Genomic DNA, 25233 nt, shown 5'->3' with positions numbered 1-25233 from the left:
AGTGATAGTAGTGATAATTACTAGTGATAGTGGTAGTAAGTAGAGATAGTTATTACAGTGGACCTAACTATTTTAATTCGTTCCAGTGTTCACATCGTATAGCAAAAATGTCGTATAAAAACCCATACTAATTATCTAATGCATATGCCCCTGGTAAAACATCATAATGTCATATACGTATTGTACATATTAATAATCTGCAACAGAATAGTATGTTAACTGTAGTAACTATAGTTACTTACAGTAACAACTTCCTCATCGTCTAAAATTGTATCACTTATCTGCTTCCGGTTTTGTTTTCACTATAATTTATAACGAATAATGCTGAGCTGAGAGAGCGTGCATCATATTTCTTTCAGGCGTTGTAAGAGGGATTTCAGGAAATAGCATATCGGCATCTTTGTTATTTTGACGTGTTTAGCACGCCAACCGCCAAATTTAAATTTTCCTATGGCCGGACGAAAGAACATGTGTGGCATCGTAAGGCGAAAAATCGTATAATAGGGTCATCGTAACCCTTGGGTACACTGTCGTGATAGTTAGTAGTGATAGTTACTAGTGGGAGTAGTGATAGTTAGTAGTAGTAGTTACTAGTACTAGTAGTAATAATTAGTAGTGATGGTCAGCAGTGATAGTTGGTAGTGATAATTGGTAGTGATAGTCAATAGTAATAGTAGTGATAGTTAGTACTGGTATTTAGCAGTCATAGTTAGTAGTGATAGTATTAATAGCTAGTAATGATCATAGTGATGGCAGTACTCGATCAGTTCTTCAATAAGATTGGTTTAAAATGATTGAGTCTGTACCCCAAATATATAGGCTGTGCTATCAGAGATTGGACAGCGCTGTTTGTACCAATGCGTAACTGCAAAATTTCTATATCAATGTCTAGCTGATCGAAGTTTCTTTCTATCAATATCTAGCTGTTCAAGGGTTCTCTATCAAAGTCTAACTGTTCAAGGTTTCTCTATCAATGTCTAGCTGTTCAAGGTTTCTCTATCAATGTCTAGCTGTTCGAGGTTTCTCTCTGTCAATGTCTAACTGGTCAAGGTTTCTCTATCAATGTCTAGCTGTTCAAGGTTTCTCTCTGTCAATGTCTAGCTGTTCAAGGTTTGTCTATCAATGTCTAGCTGTTTAAGCTTTCTCTATCAATGTCTAGCTGTTCAAGGTTTGTCTATCAATGTCTAGCTGTTTAAGCTTTCTCTATTAATGTCTAGCTGTTCAAGGTTTGTCTATCAATGTCTAGCTGTTCAAGGTTTCTCTCTGTCAATGTCTAGCTGGTCAAGGTTTCTCTATCAATGTCTAGCTGTTCGAGGTTTGTCTATCAATGTCTAGCTGGTCAAGGTTTCTCTATCAATGTCTAGCTGTTCAAGGTTTCTCTATCAATGTCTAGCTGTTCAAGGTTTCTCTCTGTCAATGTCTAACTGTTCAAGGTTTCTCTTCTAGGCTAGCTGTGAACAATCTCAATTTTGTCTCTAACATCCTTGGGATCAAGAACCTTGTCCACAAACAAAAACTCGCCAACAAGGCTACTGACGTCGTCCTCTTTGGACCCCCTAAATGTAGGTAAATCTTCTATTGCAGTCAACTTATGCAAAGCATATCCGTCACTTCATATATGCTCAACTTCCCTCTAAGACAACATTTCTATCCTGAAGCATTCTGTTCATCCAAATACATGGCCATCCTGATAGTAGCAAGTTTGGTTCCTTTTTAGCTTACACATTGTACATACCTACTTTTCTGCAGCTCGACACAACTGGTTTAAAGATGTAGCCCTTGTGACAGCTGTGGCAGTCGCAGCGGGTGGTTGTTGGTATGCATTCCGACAGAACCGACAGCTGGAGATAAACATGGCACGCACGATGCGGGACATGGAGAGTCTTGCTAAGTCGGAAGTGGCTCTAAAGCAACTGCAGGAGAAGCTGGAATGTGAGAAACTAGAGAAGCGACAGCACATGCAATACAAAGAGGAGCTTGAACAAAAGGTTAATCTCTCACTACCTCTTATTCCATCCAGTCAGGCCATGAGAGCTCTTTGGTGACGCGAGTCACTTTACAACTGCTCTCAAGCTAGAGTTGTGCTCTCCTGTTTTAAAACTCCTGTTGAACAATTAAATCGAAAAATACAATGGAAATTTTGCATCCCAAGTACCTGAATATCTCAGTTCTCACGGCGCTTGATTACTTGCTTATCATTGTGGAGCATGTTTCAGCTTTCTCCTTTTGCTTCAGGGGCAATGAATGGACCGAGCAGGCATTTGTTCCTGTTTGCTCTACACACGTACATTTAGTCCAGTGTGGGCATTCCATGTAGGCATTCATTCTTATGCGTGCTGCGTATGCATTCGATTTAGGTTTCACTTTGAACCATACTGGCAATCATTCCAGCTCGTTCTACAAAATGTTTAGGTTAAACGTACTGCTTGCTAAGATAAACCTATGTAAGAATGAATATAATATATTAATGTACATAATATGACATCGAATGCTGTTAAATGTTCAATAAAATGATATTATGATGTTAGATATAGCCTTATATTTGAGGTACGCTGACCCTGGCGACCTTAGCGACCCACTCATGTGCTAACTATGCATAGATCAGTTATCACCAACATACCATTCTATTACATTGATGATATCCATTCTGTGTGTCCATCATATCTGTTTGTATCAATGTTGAATGTCTATCATATCTGTTTGTATCAATGTTGAATAGTGACATATCAGAATTAGAAAAGTCAAGCAAACAGAAGTGCGTGCCATCATGGCTTGCAGATCGAATTCGCAACTTTTGATAATGATCATTTGTATGTCTTACCAGCGTTTGGGAATGCTGTTAGCCAATTCTATCGCTAAGCCGATGGTTTTCTTACTAATAACAAAGAGAGTATCAGTCGTTGAACTGTGTAGGTTCAGCAAGAGATCTCAGAGGCTAGGCTCGAAGCTCAGAGACTCAAGCTAACCAAAGAACAAACGGAGACCCAGCTGAGTCACTTCAAGGAGACGATAGCCGAGCTTGATCGGGTATGTCAGTTTCTACCCGCAATCGTCGTAGTTGTCGCTTGTTGATTGGTTGCTAGGCACTACTTACTTCCCTGAACTCTCATCTCATTCTCCCTTCTCTGTATAATGATTTGATTGCAGATGAAACAAGCTCTCGCTATGGCTCAGAAGGAGTTAGAGGTGCGCAACTCTCTCGCACCGAGCAAGGAGCTGCGCAAGTGGCTTCAGATAACTTATGAACTTGAGCTGAAGGCCTACAATGAGAAGAAGCTTCTGGCTGAGCAACAGCTTAGCAATGCCAAGGTTCTTCTTACCGCTGACTTCCTATTGCTGACTCTCTTGTCCTTTCTCTTATTCTATCAGTTGAAAGTCCTTTAGGTGGATCAGTGATCTCTAAATAACTCTGTATGTGAATCTGTATGCGTGTTTGTAGGAGTCATGTGAGAGGCTGAGGAAGAAGAAGCAGGCACTGTTTGGATCTTTGAGGATGGTAAACTCGAGTTATTTAGACGAAACGGAGAACATTATAGTTATTGCGCGGTAAGTCCTCTCCTCATCAAAGAGGTAGTAATGATGTATTACGAGGTTAAAGAGACGGTCAGGGGCAGCAACTTCGATATACGCTACAGTTTCTAACAGAGTACTAGTACCTTGAGAGTTGAATTAATCTTTACATAAACATGAATGGAATTGTTTTTGTATTGTCAGTTAGTAGCGATTGGCTTAAATATGCACTCTGGCAGTAGATAAAATACGTACAGCAAATAAGTACAGATAAATACAGCAGTAAAGTAAATATGCACTCTAGCAGTAGATAAAATACGTGCAGCAAATAAGTACAGATAGATACGGCAGTAGATAACTCCCTTGCACCGTGAGAGATCAAGATGTCTAATGATTATATGCACAATTATTGAAAAGCGCAGCAGGTGGCTCCACATTTACGAAGTAGTGTGTTTGGCTTCACATCCGTGCATGCGAATGTACGGGTTTCATTCCTTTGAGATGCAATATTTTTCCCAACACCCTTATCTGGCTTCGGACAGACACGGCTCTTATTATAGTAAAGATTTAGACTAGCATATATAGAGTATCTATATTTGATACGGGCTCTTCGGTAAAGCCCGAAGTGTTTGTCATAAACTAGTGCTATGAGAAGTTGTATATTGAGCCTTTTATTGGCCTTTCAAATTACGTGAGAACATCACGTGTCAAAACAATAACCAAATGGATTGACTACGTCAAAGAAATAAACTGATTCCAATATACGGCGGTTTCGTGATGGCGGCGATTAACTGTTCGTTTTTGAGCTTTTAAAAGCTTGTAATCACATTTCCGCATATTTTGCACTTACAACACAACAGAGTGAGACATGGTGAATCTTTTAATACCAGATAACTGTAATGTGAATTTTGTTGCAAGTCAACCTCCAAGTTGCTCAAATGGATTGGGTAAAGAAACTTAGCCAATGGCAACTACATTACCTGTCACTGTTTATAAGTTATTTTAAAACTTGAACGAATGTGTAGCATAAGAAGTAAGAAATGTTTATCAACAATCTGTTCTAGTTACGCCTTGAGCTTTCAGGTATTTCACTTATGCATTGGCCAGACACGCGCAGAAAAAAAACAAACACCTTCATTTAAAATTTAGAATGGTAAATGTTGTATATGTTGATTAAAAACATGCCATAACTTGCCATATGCCACAACTGTTTTTTTTTGTTACCCGTACAACCCCGGCATTCACCTAGTAATAGGCTATGACATACCTTGACTGTGACTTATATGTATGACATACCTTGACTGTGACTTATATGTATGACATACCTTGACTGTGACTTATATGTATGACATACCTTGACTATGACTTATATGTATGACATACTTTGACTGTGACTTATATGTATGATATACCTTGACTATGACTTATGTATGACATACCTTGACTGTGACTTATATGTATGATATACCTTGACTATGACTTATATGTATGACATACCTTGACTGTGACTTATATGTATGATATACCTTGACTGTGACTTATATGTATGATATACCTTGACTATGACTTATATGAATGACATACCTTGACTGTGACTTGTATGTATGATATACCTTGACTGTGACTTATATGTATGGTATACCTTGACTATGCCTAATATGTATAATATACCCTGACTATGACTTATATGTATAATATACCCTAACTATGACTTATATGTATAATATACCTTGACTATGCCTAATATGTATAATATACCCTGACTATGACTTATATGTATAATATACCCTAACTATGACTTATATGTATAATATACCTTGACTATGACTTATATAAGTTTATACTATGTAGAAAGGCGATGGAGGAGGTTAAACATGACCTGGCTGAGAGGCAGTACAGATGGCAACAAATAGAGAACATGTGCTCTTTTTCTATCATCAGCAACCCTGGCCTGCGAGCGCTTATCCTCTCCACTGGCCACACAGATCTCTACAGGCATTGCCATGGCGGTGAGCTCCATTCTCTCTTAGCCTTTCTCTTTAGCATTTTTATCACTCTCTATTACCCTATCTCTCACCCTATCTCTTGCCTCTCTCGCTCTTCGACACTCACACTCTCTCTGTTTCCATGCTCTGCCTCCCAGTGTTCCTTGTTTCTTTTTTAACGCGCGATTAATTTATTTTTGTTCAACTCGTGCTTTTTACACCTCATGTTTACCTTTCTACTTACTCGCTAGGGTCTCTATTGGAAGCTGGGTCAACAGATTTAGAGGATGCTGATGATGTACCTCCTGCATACGGCGCTGTCCTAGCAGGTTAGTTGCTTCATATGCCATCTCATGTTAACATGCATTCGAGGTACGTATAAATACGTGTATGTCTATGGACCTTATGGCTCATGACTTATGGACTCACTACATATAGTCAACTTTCACTGTCACGTATAGATTTCCTAATTACACGCATATAGAACTATGGCAACTGTTTTTAACACTTTTCCACAATCTTCAACGTAACATATTGTTCCTTACAAATACATCCGTCATCTATCGTATACATGGCTCATGGTAGCTCACAGCCAGTATACACTCTGAAACATGTTCTTTTTACCCACAGCTATGCAGTGCAATGGTTACACTCTGGGCAGGAAATCCCGTTATAGTTCATCCAGTCTTTCAAGTCTGCAGTTGGCTTCCACGCAGCCAGGTAGTGCCTGTGTTGTGTTTTGGTGTCTTTGCTTGTAACTGGTAATGTCATTACTGCGTTTGGGCTGGCTTCTCTTGCCCCCCTTTTTCTTCACTTCAGTTCCCAGTCTTGCTTGCCTTTCTAACCTATAAAATGGCGTGAATGTAACAGAGATTACCTATAGTAACTTCACTACGTAAGTCGATGGAAACCTATAGTTACTTCACTACGTAAGTCGATGAAAACCTATAGTTACTTCACTACGTAAGTCGATGGAAACCTATACTTACTTCACTACGTAAGTCGATGGAAACCTATAGTTACTTCACTACGTAAGTCGATGGAAACCTATAGTTACTTCACTACGTAAGTCGATGGAAACCTATAGTAACTTCACTACGTAAGTCGATGGAAACCTATAGTTACTTCACTACATAAGTCGATGGAAACCTATAGTTACTTCACTACATAAGTCGATGGAAACCTATAGTTACTTCACTACGTAAGTCGATGGAAACCTATAGTTACTTCACTACATAAGTCGATGGAAACCTATAGTTACTTCACTACGTAAGTCGATGGAAACCTATAGTAACTTCACTACGTAAGTCGATGGAAACCTATAGTTACTTCACTACATAAGTCGATGGAAACCTATAGTTACTTCACTACGTAAGTCGATGGAAACCTAAAGTTACTTCACTACGTAAGTCGATGGAAACCTATAGTTACTTCACTACGTAAGTCGATGGAAACCTATAGTTACTTCATTACGTAAATCGATGGAAACCTATAGTAACTTCACTACGTAAGTCGATGGAAACCTTTGTGTTATACGACTTGTCTATGTGTTATATTATTACACTCATGCTCCATCTTTACACGTCATTGAGATTGCCTTATGCAACACTTACCATTACATTTAAACACCTTATCAGACTCTGTCACCCTTCTCTTATGTCTCCTCATATAGGCCTCTCTGTCACCCTTCTCTTATGTCTCCTCATATAGGCCTCTCTGTCACCACCCTTTTCATTTACCTCCTTATATAGTCCTCTCTGGTATCACCCTTCTCTTATGTCTCCTCATATAGGCCTCTCTGTCACCACCCTTTTCATTTACCTCCTTATATGGTCCTCTCTGATATCACCCTTCTCTTATGTCTCCTCATATAGGCCTCTCTGTCACCATCCTCTTCATTTACCTCCTTATATAGTCCTCTCTGATATCACCCTTCTCTTATGTCTCCTCATATAGGCCTCTCTGTCACCCTTCTCTTATGTCTCCTCATATAGGCCTCTCTGTCACCACCCTTTTCATTTACCTCCTTATATAGTCCTCTCTGGTATCACCCTTCTCTTATGTCTCCTCATATAGGCCTCTCTGTCACCACCCTTTTCATTTACCTCCTTATATAGTCCTCTCTGGTATCACCCTTCTCTTATGTCTCCTCATATAGGCCTCTCTGTCACCACCCTTTTCATTTACCTCCTTATATAGTCCTCTCTGGTATCACCCTTCTCTTATGTCTCCTCATATATTCTTTGATATCACCCCTCTCTTATGTCTCCTCATATAGGCCTCTCTGTCACCACCCTCTTCATTTATCTCCTTATATAGTCCTCTCTGATATCACCCTTTTTATTTGCTTTCCTATATAGGCCTCTTGTATAGTACACTCACTTTCTCTCCTTGTATTATATGGCTATGCCTTCAACCTGAGTAAATGCAGCGTTCAGATTGTGTTTCAATGGAGCGAGTATTACATTTAAACAGTGTTGTTATCAAGGTTGGGAATTTGCTGTCACATTTATTACGCTTCTACAAGAATCAGCTCCTCCGCCTACTCAGCTGCTTTCCTGGGTTCGTAGACACGTGTTTGGTGCACATTGGCTATGCTGCATCGCCATGAACCAACACCCTCTAACCAGATCTGCTTTTTCTTTATCTGAATCAATGCATCGGCATGAACAAATTCATTTTCCTTTCCATCGTATACTCTCATTCTAAAATGTGTTTCATTTTCAACTCCTAATTATTTTCAAACTGTTTTTTCCGACATTTCCTGCCTACAGCTTACAAAGTTTCCCATGCGTAATCATTTGTTTTCAAGATTCAATTAAAATTGTTTCGTCAGTCTTATTGTTAGCCAGATAAAATGTGGATGAAGGTGTATGAGACAGGAACCTCTGTTTGTACACGTAATACAATAAATGTATAGTTGTTACACACGTGTCAAGCACACAGCTTGTGAAGCCTTTAGGCTCACCATAGATGTTGTCTTTTGAAGCACCAATTCATTCTCATGGCTAAAGTTTCATCATTTTTGTGTTTTTTGAATCGTTTTTGGGATATGGGGTCATAAAGGTTTATTAGAGATGAGACTACATGTAAGGGTGTTTTCTGATTCTTAATGCAGAGGGGGTACAAGAAAGGGTACATGCGTGCCGTCGCGATGCTTGAGTCGAAGTTGCGAGTCATTGACAATGGATAAGCTCGTACGTGTTGATGCATCATTAAAAACTGGCCTGTATAAATAGTTCATCGAGTACACTATTATAATTTAACCCTCGCTGTACAACAGACAGTGTGTGCTAAGAATGTTTTTAGTGAGTTTGCCCTTGGGTGAACGTGATATTCTTTATTGATCCATGTGTGGTTCTTTATTGATCCATGTGATGTTCTTTATTGATTCCTGTGATGTTCTTTATTGATCCACACGATGTTCTTTATTGATCCACGTGTTCTTTATTGATCCACGTGTTCTTTATTGATCCATGTGACGTTCTTTATTGATCCACGTGATGTTCTTTATTGATCCATGTGTTGTTCTTTATTGATCCATGTGACGTTCTTTATTGATCCACGTGATGTTCTTTATTGATCCATGTGTTGTTCTTTATTGATCCACACGACGTTCTTTATTGATCCACATGATGTTCTTTATTGATCCATGTGTTCTTTATTGATCCACACGATGTTCTTTATTGATCCACACGACGTTCTTTATTGATCCACATGATGTTCATTATTGATCCACGTGATATTCTTTATTGATCCATGTGTTGTTCTTTATTGATCCATTTGACGTTCTTTATTGATCCACGTGATATTCTTTATTGATCCATGTGTTGTTCTTTATTGATCTACGCGATGTTCTTTATTGATCCACACGACGTTCTTTATTGATCCACGTGATGTTCTTTATTGATCCACGTGATATTTTTTATTGATTCATGTGTGGTTCTTTATTGATCCATGTGATGTTCTTTATTGATCCCTGTGATGTTCTTTATTGATCCACACGACGTTCTTTATTGATCCACATGATGTTCTTTGTTGATCCATGTGACGTATCTAGCTAAACAAGTCTGGTTAGAGTTGCATTGAATATTTGTTGAGTCGCACTGAATATTTGTTGAGTCGCGCGAAATGTATACTCAAACTCTCTTTAAAGTATTAAAGAGAGTTTGAGTTATGTTAAATTACTAACCTTCAGACTGAACAACCATCATCTACTTCTCACAGCGATCGCTTATTTGCAGAGGTGAGTGATTTAAAAATCGATACATGCTGACCTATGCTAAATGGAGTTTGTCCTGAGCACATGCTTGTCTGAAGCTAGTATGACTCTCATTGCTTATATGGATTATGCCTTTGGCTGTCTAACAATGGGAAGATAAACATTTAAAAACACTATTTTTTATAACATACAAATGAAACAATGCTTCAAAGAATATTGATAACCATCATCAAATTCTAGGAACACATGCTACTTCATACACACAATCAATTTACATTGGGTATCTTTGGGAGAAGAGATCTTTATGGTATCTTCGTTGCTTTGTACATTTTTCTCACCAAACTAATTGTTTTAGGTCTTCAAGACAGGATGAATATACTGAAATTTTCAGGAACAAGCTCATTCAAAGGAACAAAAAGAGTTTGAAAACTCAAAGATCTGTCATTGTTATGTGGTCAAACAAAGCCGAGTGCGTGTGTACCGCAAGAAAACACACTTAAATTGATTTCTGCTCTGTGTGAACAAACACACAAGGTAAGACCAAGCAGGAATGACACTTAGATAAAATCTAAAGAATCTCAGTGCTGCTCAAGGCAGTGGGCTTTGACTGAGGATGTATTTGACACTTGATTCATCTGCTGAAAGACTGAACGCAACTCAATGTCTGAGGATGTATTTGACACTTGATCCATCTGCTGAAAGACTGAACGCAACTCAATGTCTGAGGATGTATTTGACACTTGATTCATCTGCTGAAAGACTGAACGCAACTCAATGTCTGCTTCTTGCACTAGACTTAGTGCTTTTGTTACATTTTTCCTCACTCAGCTGTTTATACTTTTGAATCTCACTATTTCTGTAGCATATTCTGTTCACATTCAATTATGTATTTCTGTATCTTTCTCTATCGGTTAATAAACCCTTTTTTTCAGCTGGCTCATTTTGAATTATGCAAAAAACCCTTAAATCAATTCACTATATAAAAGTTGTCAAGTTGAAATCATTATACTACTAACTGTGCCTAACTAAGCCACTGCCAATTACTATTTGGTTGAGCAAAAACAGAAGCAATAACTAATGTTCTCATTTTGTATGAGATTTTAGTATTCCACTATCCTACGAGACTAACTCGTGTTACAAGTTTCATTATACTAACAAATATCATAAGCTAAAATACTTTGTGCAAAGATAGCATTTAGTAGTAATAAATACACGTGTCAGTTATGGTGACATTTTCAAATAAAAGCATGTATCAAAATTGATTTTATATTCCAAAAGCTAAAAGCATATTATGACCACTAGTCTAGAAAGCTAAGCATAGGCTGTGGAAACCTCATCCAAATTACACTTCTTTTTACATGAGCATCAGTCTTAGTTGTATGCACACAAATTAGATTGTTCTTACGGCTGCCTTATCGTAATGCTAATCTTGACTCTGACTATGACAACTGGTTCAGTGCGAATTTCAAGAAAGTCCTCTGGTTTTTAGCTGTCTGCATAATTAGTTCAGTATTATATATATATATATATACAGGACAGATAGTGCAGTTAGTAAGGTATCAGGACCGTGATCATTAGGTCCTCGGTTCAAACCCCAACAACTGCACTTTTCTGGTGGTCCTTGGACAAGACCCTTGCTTGTATAACGTCTACAACCTCTATGATGAGTGCAATAACCAAAGCCATGCCGGCTCAGACGTCGCCCGGTCAAACAAGGTCCGCGCTGCCTGTAGCTGAACCAGGACAAGGCAGTGAAAAATGGGCTACTGGCTCAAAACGGATGAAATGGACTCGGACTGATAACACGGACCTCCTGCAGTGCTACTTTATGAGTGAACCTCAAAAGTGGGGCTATATGGGAAGGATGCGGCAACTGTGGATAAACATGCGCCCTGAATTGCCACTAACCGCTAAGCAACTTGTAGCTCAGAGGAGTAACATAATCAAGCGGCACCTCATCGGAACTTGAGGTAGATGAAATTAGGGAACAGTTCACCCAAGTAACCTCAACCTACGAGGAGTGCATATCAACACACACTGTCACGCATACACAATCATGTGTTGACTCACGGGTTGAAGAAGACATGCACTTGGACCTTGACCCAAGGGTGAGAGAGCTTGTGGAAAATATCATCAACAAGATGTCAGCTGCTAATGATTATGGAAGCAGGGTACCACTACGAAGAGTTAGCAAGGCCATACCTAAGAAGCTGTTAGAAGACATTAACATGGCACTGGAGTCGATCTCAACTGGATCAATCAGTGAAACTAATGCCTTAATCTACAGTACAGCAACCGTCATCTTGGAGGAGATGGATATTAAGCCAATGCTAACAAGGCTTCAAGCCATTCCATCCTGGCAGCTGAGGCTACAAAATAAGATCAAGGACTTGCGCAAGAAAGTTAGTAGGCTCAGTGAGAGATCTAACCAGTTTGGAGCGTCCAAAAAGGGAAGCCACAATAGAAGCTCTAGAATCTGCCAAACAGCAGCTAGTAGCACTTTCGGCACGACTGAAGCGGTATACCAAAGAGCGGGAGAACAAGAGAATGAACAAACTGTTCATCAATAATCCATCTAGAGTGTGTTCCCAGTTCAAAGGTGAACTGCAGAGGCCAATGTCTGAGCCTCCCCGATCTAGCACTTCAAAGTTCTGGAAGGACATCTGGGAGAAAGAGACTACTCATAACACCACTGCAAATTGGCTGAAGAGGCTTAAAGAGAACCATCAACACACTGTGGCTCAGCAAGGACTCACCATCAGCAAAGAGGACATCAAGTGCAGAGTGCAGCGTATGAAGAACTGGGCAGCACCTTGCCATGACATGATTCAAGCCTTCTGGTTAAAGAAATTGACATCACTTCACACGAGAATGGCTAAGCAAATGGAATGCCTAATAGAACAAGGTGACCATCCAGAATGGCTGACCAAAGGACGAACTGTACTTCTGATAAAAGATCCAAAGCAGGGGCCGATTCCCAAAAACTATCGACCAATAACGTGCTTGCCCACCACCTGGAAACTGCTCTCAGGAATAGTTGCAGACAAGCTGGAAGAGCACATGAGTCACTATATGACCAGTGCTCAGAAAGGAATTGGGCGCAACACCCGAGGAGCTAAACATCAGTTACTGGTGGATCGGACGGTCTGTCAAGACAGCAGGAGAAGGCAAACCATTCTTGCCATGGCTTGGATTGACTACAAAAAGGCCTATGACTCAATTCCCCATAGTTGGATACTTGAGTGCCTCAGTATGTACAATGTTCACCCTGCTCTTGTGGCATTCATCAAGATGTCAATGACCAAATGGAAGACGGAACTGGAGGCTAATGGCAAAAAGCTGGCGAGTGTACAAATTAAGCGAGGCATCTATCAAGGTGACTCCTTATCACCGCTGCTCTTCTGCATATGCCTGAACCCTCTAAGCAATATGCTGGAGGAGACTCAATATGGGTACCAGTTTAAGAGTGGCACCAAGATAAACCACCTCTTCTACATGGATGACATCAAGCTGTACGCTAACAAAGAAAGGGACATTGATTCGCTAATACACCTCACTCAGGTATACAGCAAGGACATCGGAATGACCTTCGGTATTGAGAAATGTGGAAGGCTAATTCTTAAGAAAGGCCATTCTATGCTCACAGATGGCCTAAGAATGCCGAATGGTACCATCAAAGATATAGAAGAAGGGTACAAGTACTTGGGGATTATGCAAAGCAACATCAACCACAAAGCCGAGGTACGTCACAAAGCCATTACCGAATACAATAAACGCCTTCGGCAGGTCTTACGGAGCCAGCTCATTGCCAAGAACCAAATCATGGCAATAAATACCTACGCACTGCCAGTAATAAGATATCCAGCAGGCATAATAAAGTGGACTGAGGAAGCCATCAAAGAAACAGATATAGCAACTCGTAAACTGCTGACCATGCATGGAGCACTTCACCCAAAGTCTGATACTACTAGATTGTATCTTGATAGGAAAGATGGCGGTAGGGGACTCAAAAGTGTACAGCAGACAGTGAAAGAGGAGGAGCAAAGCATCAAAGCATATGCAGCCTCCATGGCCATCTCAGATAAGTTGCTAGCTGAGTTTCAATCGGTTGCTCTTACAACGGACCTACTCCCTGATAATGAGGAAAATGACTGGCACACGAAACCTCTTCATGGTGCTTACCACCAACAAATATCTAAGGTTGGTGATCTTCACCAGACATATATGTGGCTGAACAAAGGAAACCTAACGGCCAATACAGAGTCGCTAATCATGGCAGCCCAGGAACAAGTGCTCCCAACAAGGCAACTCCAAACGAAAATCTATCACACTAGAGACGATCCTAGATGCAGACTGTGCAAAGATGCACCTGAGACCATCCAACACATCATCAGTGGATGCAGGCAGCTAGCAGGGAACGCATACACTGAGCGGCATAATCATGTCGCAGGTATTGTGTATAGAAGTCTATGTGATGAGTATGGCCTTAATAAACCACAACACTGGTGGGAAGCTCCTGGTAAGGTGAATGAAAATGACCGCGCTAAGATCCTCTGGGACTTCTACATCCAAACTGACAAGCATGTCCTAGCAAACCAACCAGATATAGTGGTGGTAGACAAGGAGAACAAGAGGGCTACTATAGTAGATATAGCAGTACCCAATGACTACAATATAGCCAGCAAAGAAAAAGAAAAGGTAGAGAAATATCTCCCTCTTGGAGAAGAAATTGAAAAATGCTGGAATGTAAGAACAACTGTAATCCCTGTAGTCATTGGGGCACTGGGCGCAATAACTCCGGCGCATAAAATGTGGCTTGCCCAAATACCAACAACAATCAACTCAGGTGAGTTGCAGAAAAGTGCGCTATTGGGAACAGCTAAGATCTTGAGTCGAGTGCTCAAACTCCCAGGTCTCTGGTAGGAGCCCCGAGTTAGAGCAGAATTTACCACCCATATGGGGTAACCGGGGTGAGGAAACAATTTTTTATATATATATATGTAATTACAACTAGAGTCCTACTATATTATAAAATAATGCAGTAAAGTAATAATAAAATAAAAGAGCTCTACAAGAAATTGGAGCAAATAGTAAGTTGTGTAAAATAGTTGTACTTAACTTTCAAATGAAAGCTAAGTACAGCTATTTCACACAATTATTAACATATATATATATATATATATATATATATATATATATATATATATATATATATATAGATAATACTGAATAGACTATCTACATAAATAACATATATATTATATATATATAGATAATACTGAATAGACTATCTACATAAATAACATATATATTATATATATATAGATAATACTGAATAGACTATCTACATAAATAACATATATATTATATATATATAGATAATACTGAATAGACTATCTATATATATATAATATATGTATCTATCTATTATCTACATATGTAAATCTCAAAGTTTGTCCGTCATCTGTTTGAATATCTGTCTGTCCAACTGTAACTATGAAACCGCAGGTTTCATAGTTACAGCCGCAGGTTTAGTTTAGCCGCAGGTTTAGCCGCAACTGCAGGTTTACAATCCGATTGTCTAACCACCAGTCCACAAAGGATTTTACAATTCAAAGCTCTTACTATATACTTTATACACCCTTTTCCCGATTTTAAACGCTAAATGACGTAATAATTGAAACTCTATTAACTCTATGAAACGCAATGCTTTTTCGTCCTCGCCGTACTAGGGCTAATTTGTTTTCCGCAAAACGATATCCACAATAATTTCTCTCGAAATTGAAATTTGGCAATCATATCTCAGGTCAGCGTCGTCCGTTAGGGTATAAAACGGCTTCGCAAACAGATAAGTGATAAAATGTTACTTGAAAGTTCACTAAAATGCATACAAAAACTTCCTTCAAGCATGTTTTTAGTAAGCTAAATTCATATAAGTTAGATTCAGCGTCTATGTTATACGTCTCTCTTGAAGGTAAGAACTCGAACGTAGTACAATGCACGCAATGCATGTTACAATGCGTGTAGTACGTTGTAGATCGTACCTACAAAATGCACTCAAGTTATTGTGGGTAACTATAGTTACTAAGGTTAACAAATTATTTTGTTACTATTTTTTAATGATTTTTAACAGGCAGTGATTGCATTAGATAATTAATATGGGTTTCTATACTAATCTATGTCTATGCGATATTTTTACCTTATGATGCCAACACTGGAATGAACTAAAATCACATAATTGTATATACCAAATAATATTTCATTGCAATCGTAGCAAAGCAAACTATATTTAGCCATTACTTGCTAATGATTTTACATTTAAACACCTTTACAGTTTTATTTTTCGTCCTAATTTATTTCAACGGAACACTTCTTTCATGATTTGAAATTTAAAAGCCACAGTTGTTTGAAAAAGTTTGAAACCCTTTAGTTGTTTGTTTTTTTCTTTTAATTCATTTGAACTGCACAAAAACCACTTTTCTCACGATGTGAAGTTTAAAAGTTAGAATGTTGTATATGTTAAATAAAAATAAATTTTCTGTCCAAAGACTTTTTTATTACCCGGGCATTTACCTGGTTGAACTATAACTTTGTAAGTTATAAATGTTGTTAGCGGATTTGAAATATAATAAAAATTAATTTGCTAACGCGTTGGTAGCTATTTACTAATACATTTCAAAACATCTTGAATGTTTGGCTGTCATTTGTTCTATTCAATATGAGGTAACTTCATCAAATCACTATCTATTGTCTTCCCTCGCTGACTGACCTAGCTTGTGGTGATGCGATTTCGATTAAACTAAAACTAAACACGCTACTAGCCCTCACTAACTGTTGCCTTTTCTCCAGTCATTCATGTTGTCTTTCTGTGTATTAGCCCAGGTCTGTCAATTAGCCTCTAGTTGATCATTGTATTATCCTGTCTTGTCTATTGTATTCTCTATAGTCATGCTGTAAGTTTGGTCATATAAGATGGAGAGTTAACTTTAGTTAATCACTACACAGGGTCTCCAGTGAACAAGACTTCTGCAACACTGGGCAATAAACATATATTTCGAACTCCACCGCAGTCAACTGTTGGGTCTCTCATTTCCGGGCCTCCTTCCACCACAGGCTCTCCTTCCACCACAGGTCCTCCTTCCACCACAGGTCCTTCTACCCGAAGTCCTCCTTCCGCTGGCTCTTCACGCGCCAATTCGGAGGAGCCAGCAGCGATTATTGGAGACCTTGTGGAGACACAGATGCAGACTGAGGTTGAAGCAGACCCGGTGGCAAATGGCAAAGTAACCATGGAGTCACCTGAGTCTCCTCACTTCACTCTCTAGTTAGTTTAACATTTAACCCATTCTCTTCAACGTGATTCACATCATTATGTAAGCAATGTCTACCATTAGACAGTTTACCTAATTTTTTGTGTGACATGATTATGTGTCTCAGTTATCTGTATATAACACACAGTTATGTCTAAGTCTCTCAGTTTCAGAATGTCTCCGTATTCTATATATTGTATGAAACTTGGACTTGTGTTGATATTCTGTGTGTAACATGCAGATGCCTCAGTATTCTGTATGAAACATGCAGATGGCTCTGTATTCTGTATAAAACATGGAAAGATTTCAGTATTCTGTGTTCAACATGCAGATGGCTCTGTATTCTGTATGAAACATGCAGATGTGTCAGTATTCTGTATGTAAAATGCAGATGGCTCAGTATTCTGTATGAAACATGCAGATGTGTCAGTATTCTGTATGTACCATACAGTTATTTAAGCCTTTTTTATGTAATATATATTAGTCACTCACATAACGTATACCTCCTATAACGTATACCTCCTATAACGTATGCCTCCTATAACGTTTACCCCCTACAACGTATGCCTCTTATAACACATACCTCCTATAATGTATACCTCTATAATGTTAATTCCACATAACATAAAGAATTTATGTAAGGTTTTTGCTTTGTACAACGTAAATAATTTCATATAACGTAAAGTGTTAACGTGATAACGTTAAGTCGGCGCAAGTTCTCAGATTCGATTTGAATAATGTGCATCTCGTTGTTAGTCTTAAAAATCGCTTTCTCTCTTGTCACACTTGAGAGAGAAATGACGTATAGGGTTATATTTACATATATTATCTCTATATACGGTATGCTAGTATTCTGACAGTCTAGTTCGCCATGATAAATCGTCAGGTGTGTCGATAAAGCACAAATAATAAGTAGCTGTGTAATTATTCAGCGTAGGCATGAGTGTAGGTCTACCGATCTGACTGTCATGTGTTGGAGTGTCGTCAAAAGCTACCTTTTATTATAACCTTTAAACTTTTCTACGGACAAATAGGCACCGCTCTTATTCTACTAAAATTATATTTTTGTTTTACTTTAGTTTAGGCATATAAAATATTTTTATTGTTTTCGTTTTGCAAAATGGACTTTGCTGTCTAGAATAAAAGAGAAACTCGAGGTAAATTTACTTTGAAGGTGTACGTTCTCCAGAATTTATGTGAAGTTGCTGTAATCATAGACCGTGACCTGAGTGAAAGTGATAAAAAAGAAGACAAGTTGTCAATACAAACCAATAATAGTACAGTTACTGTATTCCTTAAATCGAAAAGTTAATACTCATCTTTTTTTTATTTTTAAAGGATCAAAGGGGTGAGTTTGGCAAGATCTTGGAAGGGATTTGGCAATTGACATGTACTTTACTGTTCCTATAACATACACTGTCCCAGAACAGATTATTTGCGTAATAGAGGTGTCTACTGTACTGTAGGAGCGTCAACTGAACAGTTATCGAAGTATTTTGCACCTTAAAATCCAAACTTAGGTTCACTATATGTTCACAAATATTGAAGTTGAACAGTTTTGAGTTGCTCACCCATCGTATACCATTACGAGACCTTTTTGTATGTTGACAGAGTTGAGGAACAGTATGTACTCTTATTTGCTAGACCTTCTATAGCACGTGTGATCGCCGTGTGGCCATGCCTGCATGATTATGACCAATTATTCACCCTAACTACGACTCATACCCTGTCTCCTGCTCTCACATCCTTAAACGGGCGTGAGAGCAGGACTTCTTCCCAATTATTTCTAGGATTTTTTTTTGAAAATTGATTAATGTTATAAAACAGGTTAAAAAATGAATAGTTCTGAATGCGTTCAATCAGGGGAGACAACCAGGATGAATTTATGACAGCTTTGTACAGTGCCTGCGACCTTGCTCTGCCGCTAGTTGGCAGACATTGTATTTACTGTTGTGTAGCACTCAAGTCACAACTCATTCTATATTTGATATATCATATAAAAGCTAGTCACAGATAGTGATTATTCATGCCAGCTGAAGGTTGGATATATCAGACCCGAAATTTCAAGTCCCTTCGGATAGGGGCATTTACGATTGGATGCTTTTTTGTAGCCAACCACCAAGGTGTTTGCTTGCTCCAAAAAGCACCACAACTTTACCTATTAGCTATTCATATTGTGCACCTCTAGAAAGGTTGTGAATATCTATCTGTAGAACATCTGTATGTCGTATTTATTAACAGCAGAAACCCATTACCATAAGTTGACTTATTCTAAATGTTGTGATCCTGAGTAGACAGACTCGTCTGACCATTATAATTCTGTATTTATCTCATTCCTCATTAACATGTTATTTTTAATGATTTTGTTACCAAGTGTTGAGAAACTTCATAGAAACCGTGTTGCGAGATGTTAGTTTGCATGCAGAAATCATTTTGTTTGATTAATAGGAGACAACTTCAAATAATTACTAGCTACCCTAAATAAATTGTTTATCCACAGTCATTATTTGTTAGTAGCACTTTCTGTAAACGATTAAATTGTGCCCACTATAAACATGTTATGAGTAGTTTTGGAGAGTTGGAATAACTTTGAAGGACTTGCAAAATGAAGTTTTCCCTAATATTAATAAGCATCCATATTGTGTTTTGCTTGTGACTGGATAATGTGTGGTGTGCTTATTATGAACCACCTGATGGCTTGCGTAGTTAATATATTTGTAATCAAACATTGCCTTGAGCTCACTTTATCCGCTAAGGTAATAGTATATCACAAATCAGGAGCAATGAATCTCGATTTTAAATTATTTTGATATATGCATCATGATTCGGATTGGACTATTCCCATTCTAGCGATTATTAAAATTGCACTGTCATCGTGTTGTTTATCTCCAGCTGTTAGCCAAACCATGGTCGTTTACAGTTAGAAGTTGCCAGTTACTTACATGGAGGTAGGCCTTTGAAGCATGTATTTGTACAGTAACTATACGAAATGCTAACACTCTCATCAGTTAGCCAGTCTCTGCTCTATAGCATATTATATACCATGTTTATACTTCATCTGCTAAGGATATCGTTTGGCATATTTATATCAACAATTATAGTAAAACCTCTAATTGAACGCCACTACCCCTAATTGAACGCCACCTCTATTTGGCCGCCACTATGAGAGAAGGGTTGAAAATAGAACGTCACCCTCTAATTGACCGTCACCTTCATTTGACCGTCACCTTCATTTGACCGCCACTTTGGCTTTCTCTGATCTGTACAAGCCAATAATATTAAGGGATCAGTAAAAAAGTGTCCACAAAACTGTATTCATAATGAATCGTTTATAACTTTATATCAATATTGGTTAATTCTCTCGTTGTCCTACTCCAAAGATTTTCATTTTTGTTCATTAAAACTTTGATAGCAACACCATAGAAATAATTAATAACGGTCTCCGGCTAAGAGTTCCTTGTTTAACGCTGCCTTGATATTTTGAAAGACATGTACATATATAAAAAACGATTTAAATTTACGATCTCAGATGAACTTTGAAAGCAACGCCATAGAAATAATTAATGACGGTCTCAGGCTAAGAGTTCCTTGTTTAACGCTGCCTTGATATTTTGAAAGACATGTACATATATAAAAAACGATTTAAATTTACGATCTCAGATAAACTTTGAAAGCAACGCCATAGAAATAATTACTAACTGCCTCAGGCTAATAGTAGTTCCTTGCTTAACGCTGTCGTAATGCTTTAAAAAACATGCATATAAAAACGCTTTGCAAGTTTAGGCCAAAGTTTACGTTTAGCGAGGAAACTTTTACGCGCTGCATTGGTGCGAAATGCAGCGCGTCAAAGTTTTGCTCTGCCAAAAATTTGTTTAGACGCTAATATCGACTACTTCAGCTGTGCAGAAGAACAGTTGAGGCCAGAAGATATTGGGGAAGTATTAGACAATTAGAAAAAGTTCGTTCCATCGAAAGCAACAAACGGAACACAGCTATCCTAGCAAACGATGCAAATATTTTTGTTTTAAAAACGTTAATTTTTGTTTCTGCATGTAATTTAAGTATGGTTCGTTTATGTCACTTGTTCATGAATATATACTTGTATCATTTGATAAATTATCATTATATAACTTATAAATATGCAGATTTATAGCATGTTATTTAATTATCTTAATACTGCTTGCAATGGATATATGCTCGTAACTCCACTTCTATCGCACATAAAAGCTAGTTTTGGCTGCAAACTGCAGCAAACGCATCAATTAGTGTAATAAGCTTTTATGCAATATTGTTCAATATAAAATAAAAATGAGTCTTTAAGTTTAGTATAAAATAAAAATTGAAAATGCCAACAAATTGCAAAGAAGGACACAGGCTATAATATCATTGCAGATCAATTGCAAGCAATAAATATCAAATGGTAGAGATATTTCTCGATGCATATTTATCAAGAGATCTTTGACAAGTTGGAGGTAAGTTAGCAGATTTATTGCATCCCAAAGGTTTAATACCGCTCCACCGGAAAAAGAGAGCAAAATATGTATAGGCGACATTCGCTTAGTCAATAATAGGGCTAAATTTATCTTCCGAAAATTCTGACGAGCCATTTAAAAAATACACTGCCAGCCTCTATTTAACGCCGCCTCCAATTGACCGCCACTATAGAGGAAGGGTTGAAAAGTAGAGTGCCATGGCGTTCAATTAGAGGTTTTACGGTATGTCATGCTGGTCATTTAGTAAGCATTGTAGTAGTTTCTAATAGCTGGTCAGTTATTAGGGTCAGATATAACTAGGTATATAGTTAGATAGCTGTAGATGTGATCGCGTTCTCTCACTCTTGCAGCGGAGAGGAGCCAGACAGTAGTTCAAGTAGTGACAACTCCCACATTCCCAAAGTTCGACCCAAGCTGCAGCGACACCCTGTTCTTCGCGACACTGACAATATGTCCATCTGTTCTGAACAAGCACCTGTTAATGAAGATGTACTCACCGCTGTGAGGCCGCGTACTAGCACTAATGAATTACCTACAGCTTCCCTAGCCAAGTCAAAGCGAGCTCACACTGTTCACTCTCCCTTGACCCACAATATGTCCAGTAGCGAAGTGGCAGTCTCCAAGGTTGGTGTCACCATGAAAAGATCGTGTACGACGGATTTACCTGCCATAAAGAGCAAGACAGATGCACCCTTGTCCGTTTCTACAGATTTCATTACACACCAGTCATCTGCTCCTGCTGGCATGTCAGGGCTCGATGACTCGGATACCTCAATGAGCTCTGGCTCCAAGGACAGCCTCACACAGAGCACTCGCCGAGTCAAAAAAAAAACTCGTATATTGAACATATTTAAAATGAAACCAAAAACTTCCTGATGGGCTAAGTATGGTCTGGCAAAGATAGCACTGGAACATAGGCTGAGAGAAGCAACTCGCTAACTTCTTTTTATATTTCGATTAAGAAAAACCCTTTTTAGTAGCATTTTGGCTTTTTCTTGTATTTATTTGTCAGCGAACAGCAGGCAGAAACAATCAAGGCATGCTAAGTCATTTGCAGCCAAATTTCCTAGAACTATTAGTCTCCTTGCTGGTCGAATCCACTTTAGGGCTTGCAGCCCCTCAATTTGCACCCTAGTATATCATGGTGCTCATGGTTGCCTCAGGGCATGTTCTATCGCAATTCTGTACATCTGTCTAGTGGCTCAATCATCTATGGATTAAACAAGTTGCTGTTCGCACAATAACATCACATCGATATGTACATGCTATCTATGTAACGCTTTTGCTGTCAAAAATAATTAAAATCGGTCGTCTTCTCACAGGTTCGTTTTCTCACAGAATTGTCAGACACAAACTTTTATTCATATACATGTTTGCAAGCTATTTGACTATATTCAAATACTTGGCAAGATGCATGTTTGATATGCTATGCAGTGCCTGTGTTATGGTCGTATTTATTAAACCTACAAAGTGAAACTGACTGATATGGATTTCAAGCTCACTGCGAATATTTAATTATCAAATAAAATCATCACATTACAATCAAGCATGAGAATGTTTCAGCAAATCTAAAAAAAATATCACACTGATGAAGAACCATGCTGTTTGGAAGACCTAAAAAATTAAATAATTCTGCACTAATTTTTAGGAGAGGAAGTGTTCAAACAAACATCGCATACAGGCGCTAAATAGTAGGGCAGAGCCTTGGACGAACTCTTAGGGCAGCGATTAGTTGGTCAGCTCATTCGGCGCTAAATAGTAGGGGAGAGCCTTGGACGAACTCTTAGGGCAGCGATTAGTTGGTCAGCTCATTCCTTAGGGTAACAACTGTAGAACGGGTTATCCTGCGTCTGAGCTCTTTCAGAGGTTGGTAAGCATCTGTAAAACATATGTCACATCTCATGACCTCATGTGATGAAGGTTATAATAGCCAGCGTTGTTAGCTATCGCACCTGTCAACTCACCCGAGTTGTAAAATGTGTGGTAGCTAGCTTCGTCAGGCCACTGGTTGATGATAAGCATGCTAGGCTTCCATGAACCTCTGTATGAAATGAGGTTAGTAGATGCCGCTGTGACAACCACCTGCAATATGAGGTCATATTAGAGGGCCCTGTTTGTAATGAGCTTCATAGAATGTACACCCATACAACAGTCACTCTATTACAACCCTTCATAACCTACCTCCCCTTTAGCTTTCATCTCGGATGTTTTGGGGGAGTATTCATTCAAAAACTTTTCAGGGTCGTGTACCTGGACATCAGCAATCACAAAAAATTCTTTTCCTGCAAGCATCAATAACAGCAGCTCAGTAAAGCAGGCTCTAGACAGTGAGTCTATGATGAACTGGAGAGATAAACCTATCATTTCGGAGTTGTCTTTTAAATTATTGATAAGAGGTGATAACTTCAATATGAGCATAAGGCTTTTAATCCTGTGTACAGAGCACAGGAATACAGCCCCAAATCAGCAGTAGTTGATAGGTTTTCAGAAAGGCTTCATATGACTGAAGCAGAATAGAGATATGCTTAACCAGCCTGCGTAAAGAGTACAGAGTGTATGCAGACTTGGAAAAACCGATGACCACAATCAATACGGTAGGTTTACTTACAGCAGACCCGGAGACACATGGTACGTATAATCTTACTGTTTGATTGTACCTTGCACCAACATGAAATAGTTAAATACGAAACAGGAAAATCTGAGCTGTTGATAGCATGAGCTCACCTGTGGGAGGTAAGGCATTCAACGGCACTATACAAACATCTACGCCATCCATAAAGTCTGGCTGTTTTACTACTGGGTCGCTCTGAAGATAGGAGCGGGCAGAGATCTCTGAGGTAAAATGCAATATGGCAATCGTACGATTTCCAGGCCAGTTTCCTTCTATAGTCCTTGTCTAAATATTTCAAAGTTAGACTTATTAAGCACTTGCTTGATGCAAGCTATACTAAGAACCTATTAGATGTAAAAGTTCTAGTTTGTGACCTCCATAGACAAAAACTCAACTAGAGAGTAAATGCAGATGCTTGCTCTAGATAAGCAAATAATGGGACATTATAAGTTCAATGTAAGCTCCTGTATAAGTTTCTGAGCACTCTGGCCTTATGACTGATAGTAGGTTTCTGTTTGGCTGTCTAGAAGTATATAGAGGTATCTCAACAATAGAGTTATCGGAACTAAAGCAAAAGCAAGATCACTGCAAAGCCAAAGGTTAAAGTCAGTTGATAAGCATTATATTTATCAAAGTCTTCAACAAAAAGGGTTAAAGAAAATATCATACCTCAGGAGTTAAAGGGTAAGCGTATCTCAGAAGTTAAGTTAGTGTTCCTCAGAAGGCAAAGAGTTAGCGTACCTCTGGAGCCGAGCAAACCAAGCTTCCTGTGTAGTTTAGTAGAATGGATCTGTTCTTCATCATGGCATTCTTAAATCTCTGATAGTTACTAATTGGAAAAACTAGTATGACAAAAACACCGCAGTTGTCAGCCATCTTTCCTTTATCCTTCGCTCTACACCAAAATAGACATAAAAAGCGCTACAACAATGAGTTAGGAGAAAGAAGCCTGTGAATTAAGTTCTCCGATGAAATAAAAGAAACCTGTAACTGTTTTTATTCGCTCTTTATTTTGATCCTGTAAACTTCTCAATCAGATTTACCTCTCTGCTGTATAAAACATAGTTTTCAGCAAAGCTCTTGTGCCAGTTACAAGTAATCT

The 25233-nt window shown here is 38.6% G+C and overlaps 2 protein-coding genes across 3 annotated transcripts in view; one reads left to right on the top strand and one right to left on the bottom strand.

Annotated features, from left to right (window-relative positions):
• Window positions 1-22839, top strand: part of LOC137405680 (stromal interaction molecule 1-like) — a 40974-nt gene extending 18135 nt beyond the window's left edge. The window contains exons 6-15 of one of the 2 annotated variants that reach the window (XM_068092019.1): window positions 1447-1562; window positions 1750-1988; window positions 2914-3027; window positions 3148-3309; window positions 3440-3546; window positions 5362-5519; window positions 5747-5824; window positions 6126-6215; window positions 16723-17041; window positions 21871-22839. In XM_068092019.1, the coding sequence (XP_067948120.1) occupies window positions 1447-1562; window positions 1750-1988; window positions 2914-3027; window positions 3148-3309; window positions 3440-3546; window positions 5362-5519; window positions 5747-5824; window positions 6126-6215; window positions 16723-17041; window positions 21871-22396 (1909 nt within the window). In that variant the 3' untranslated portion in view covers window positions 22397-22839. The remainder of the gene's footprint in view (window positions 1-1446; window positions 1563-1749; window positions 1989-2913; window positions 3028-3147; window positions 3310-3439; window positions 3547-5361; window positions 5520-5746; window positions 5825-6125; window positions 6216-16722; window positions 17042-21870) is intronic. The other variant, XM_068092020.1, reaches the window with a different exon arrangement.
• Window positions 22840-22980: 141 nt separating this feature from the next.
• LOC137405682 (uncharacterized) lies at window positions 22981-25021 on the bottom strand. Its single transcript, XM_068092024.1, has 5 exons — window positions 24873-25021; window positions 24245-24416; window positions 23702-23802; window positions 23485-23602; window positions 22981-23398 (listed from the first exon to the last, which is right to left on the bottom strand). Exons 1-5 carry the CDS (start codon window positions 25005-25007, stop codon window positions 23316-23318), a joined length of 609 nt encoding a protein of 202 aa, XP_067948125.1. The 5' UTR covers window positions 25008-25021; the 3' UTR covers window positions 22981-23315.
• Between the last annotated feature and the right edge of the window lie 212 nt (window positions 25022-25233).

This window comes from Watersipora subatra, chromosome 10, assembly GCF_963576615.1.
Source record: "Watersipora subatra chromosome 10, tzWatSuba1.1, whole genome shotgun sequence".
Classification (NCBI taxonomy): Eukaryota; Metazoa; Bryozoa; class Gymnolaemata; order Cheilostomatida; family Watersiporidae; genus Watersipora; species Watersipora subatra.
Note: the sequence above shows the minus strand (reverse complement) of the source record. Positions and strands in the feature narration are given on the sequence as shown.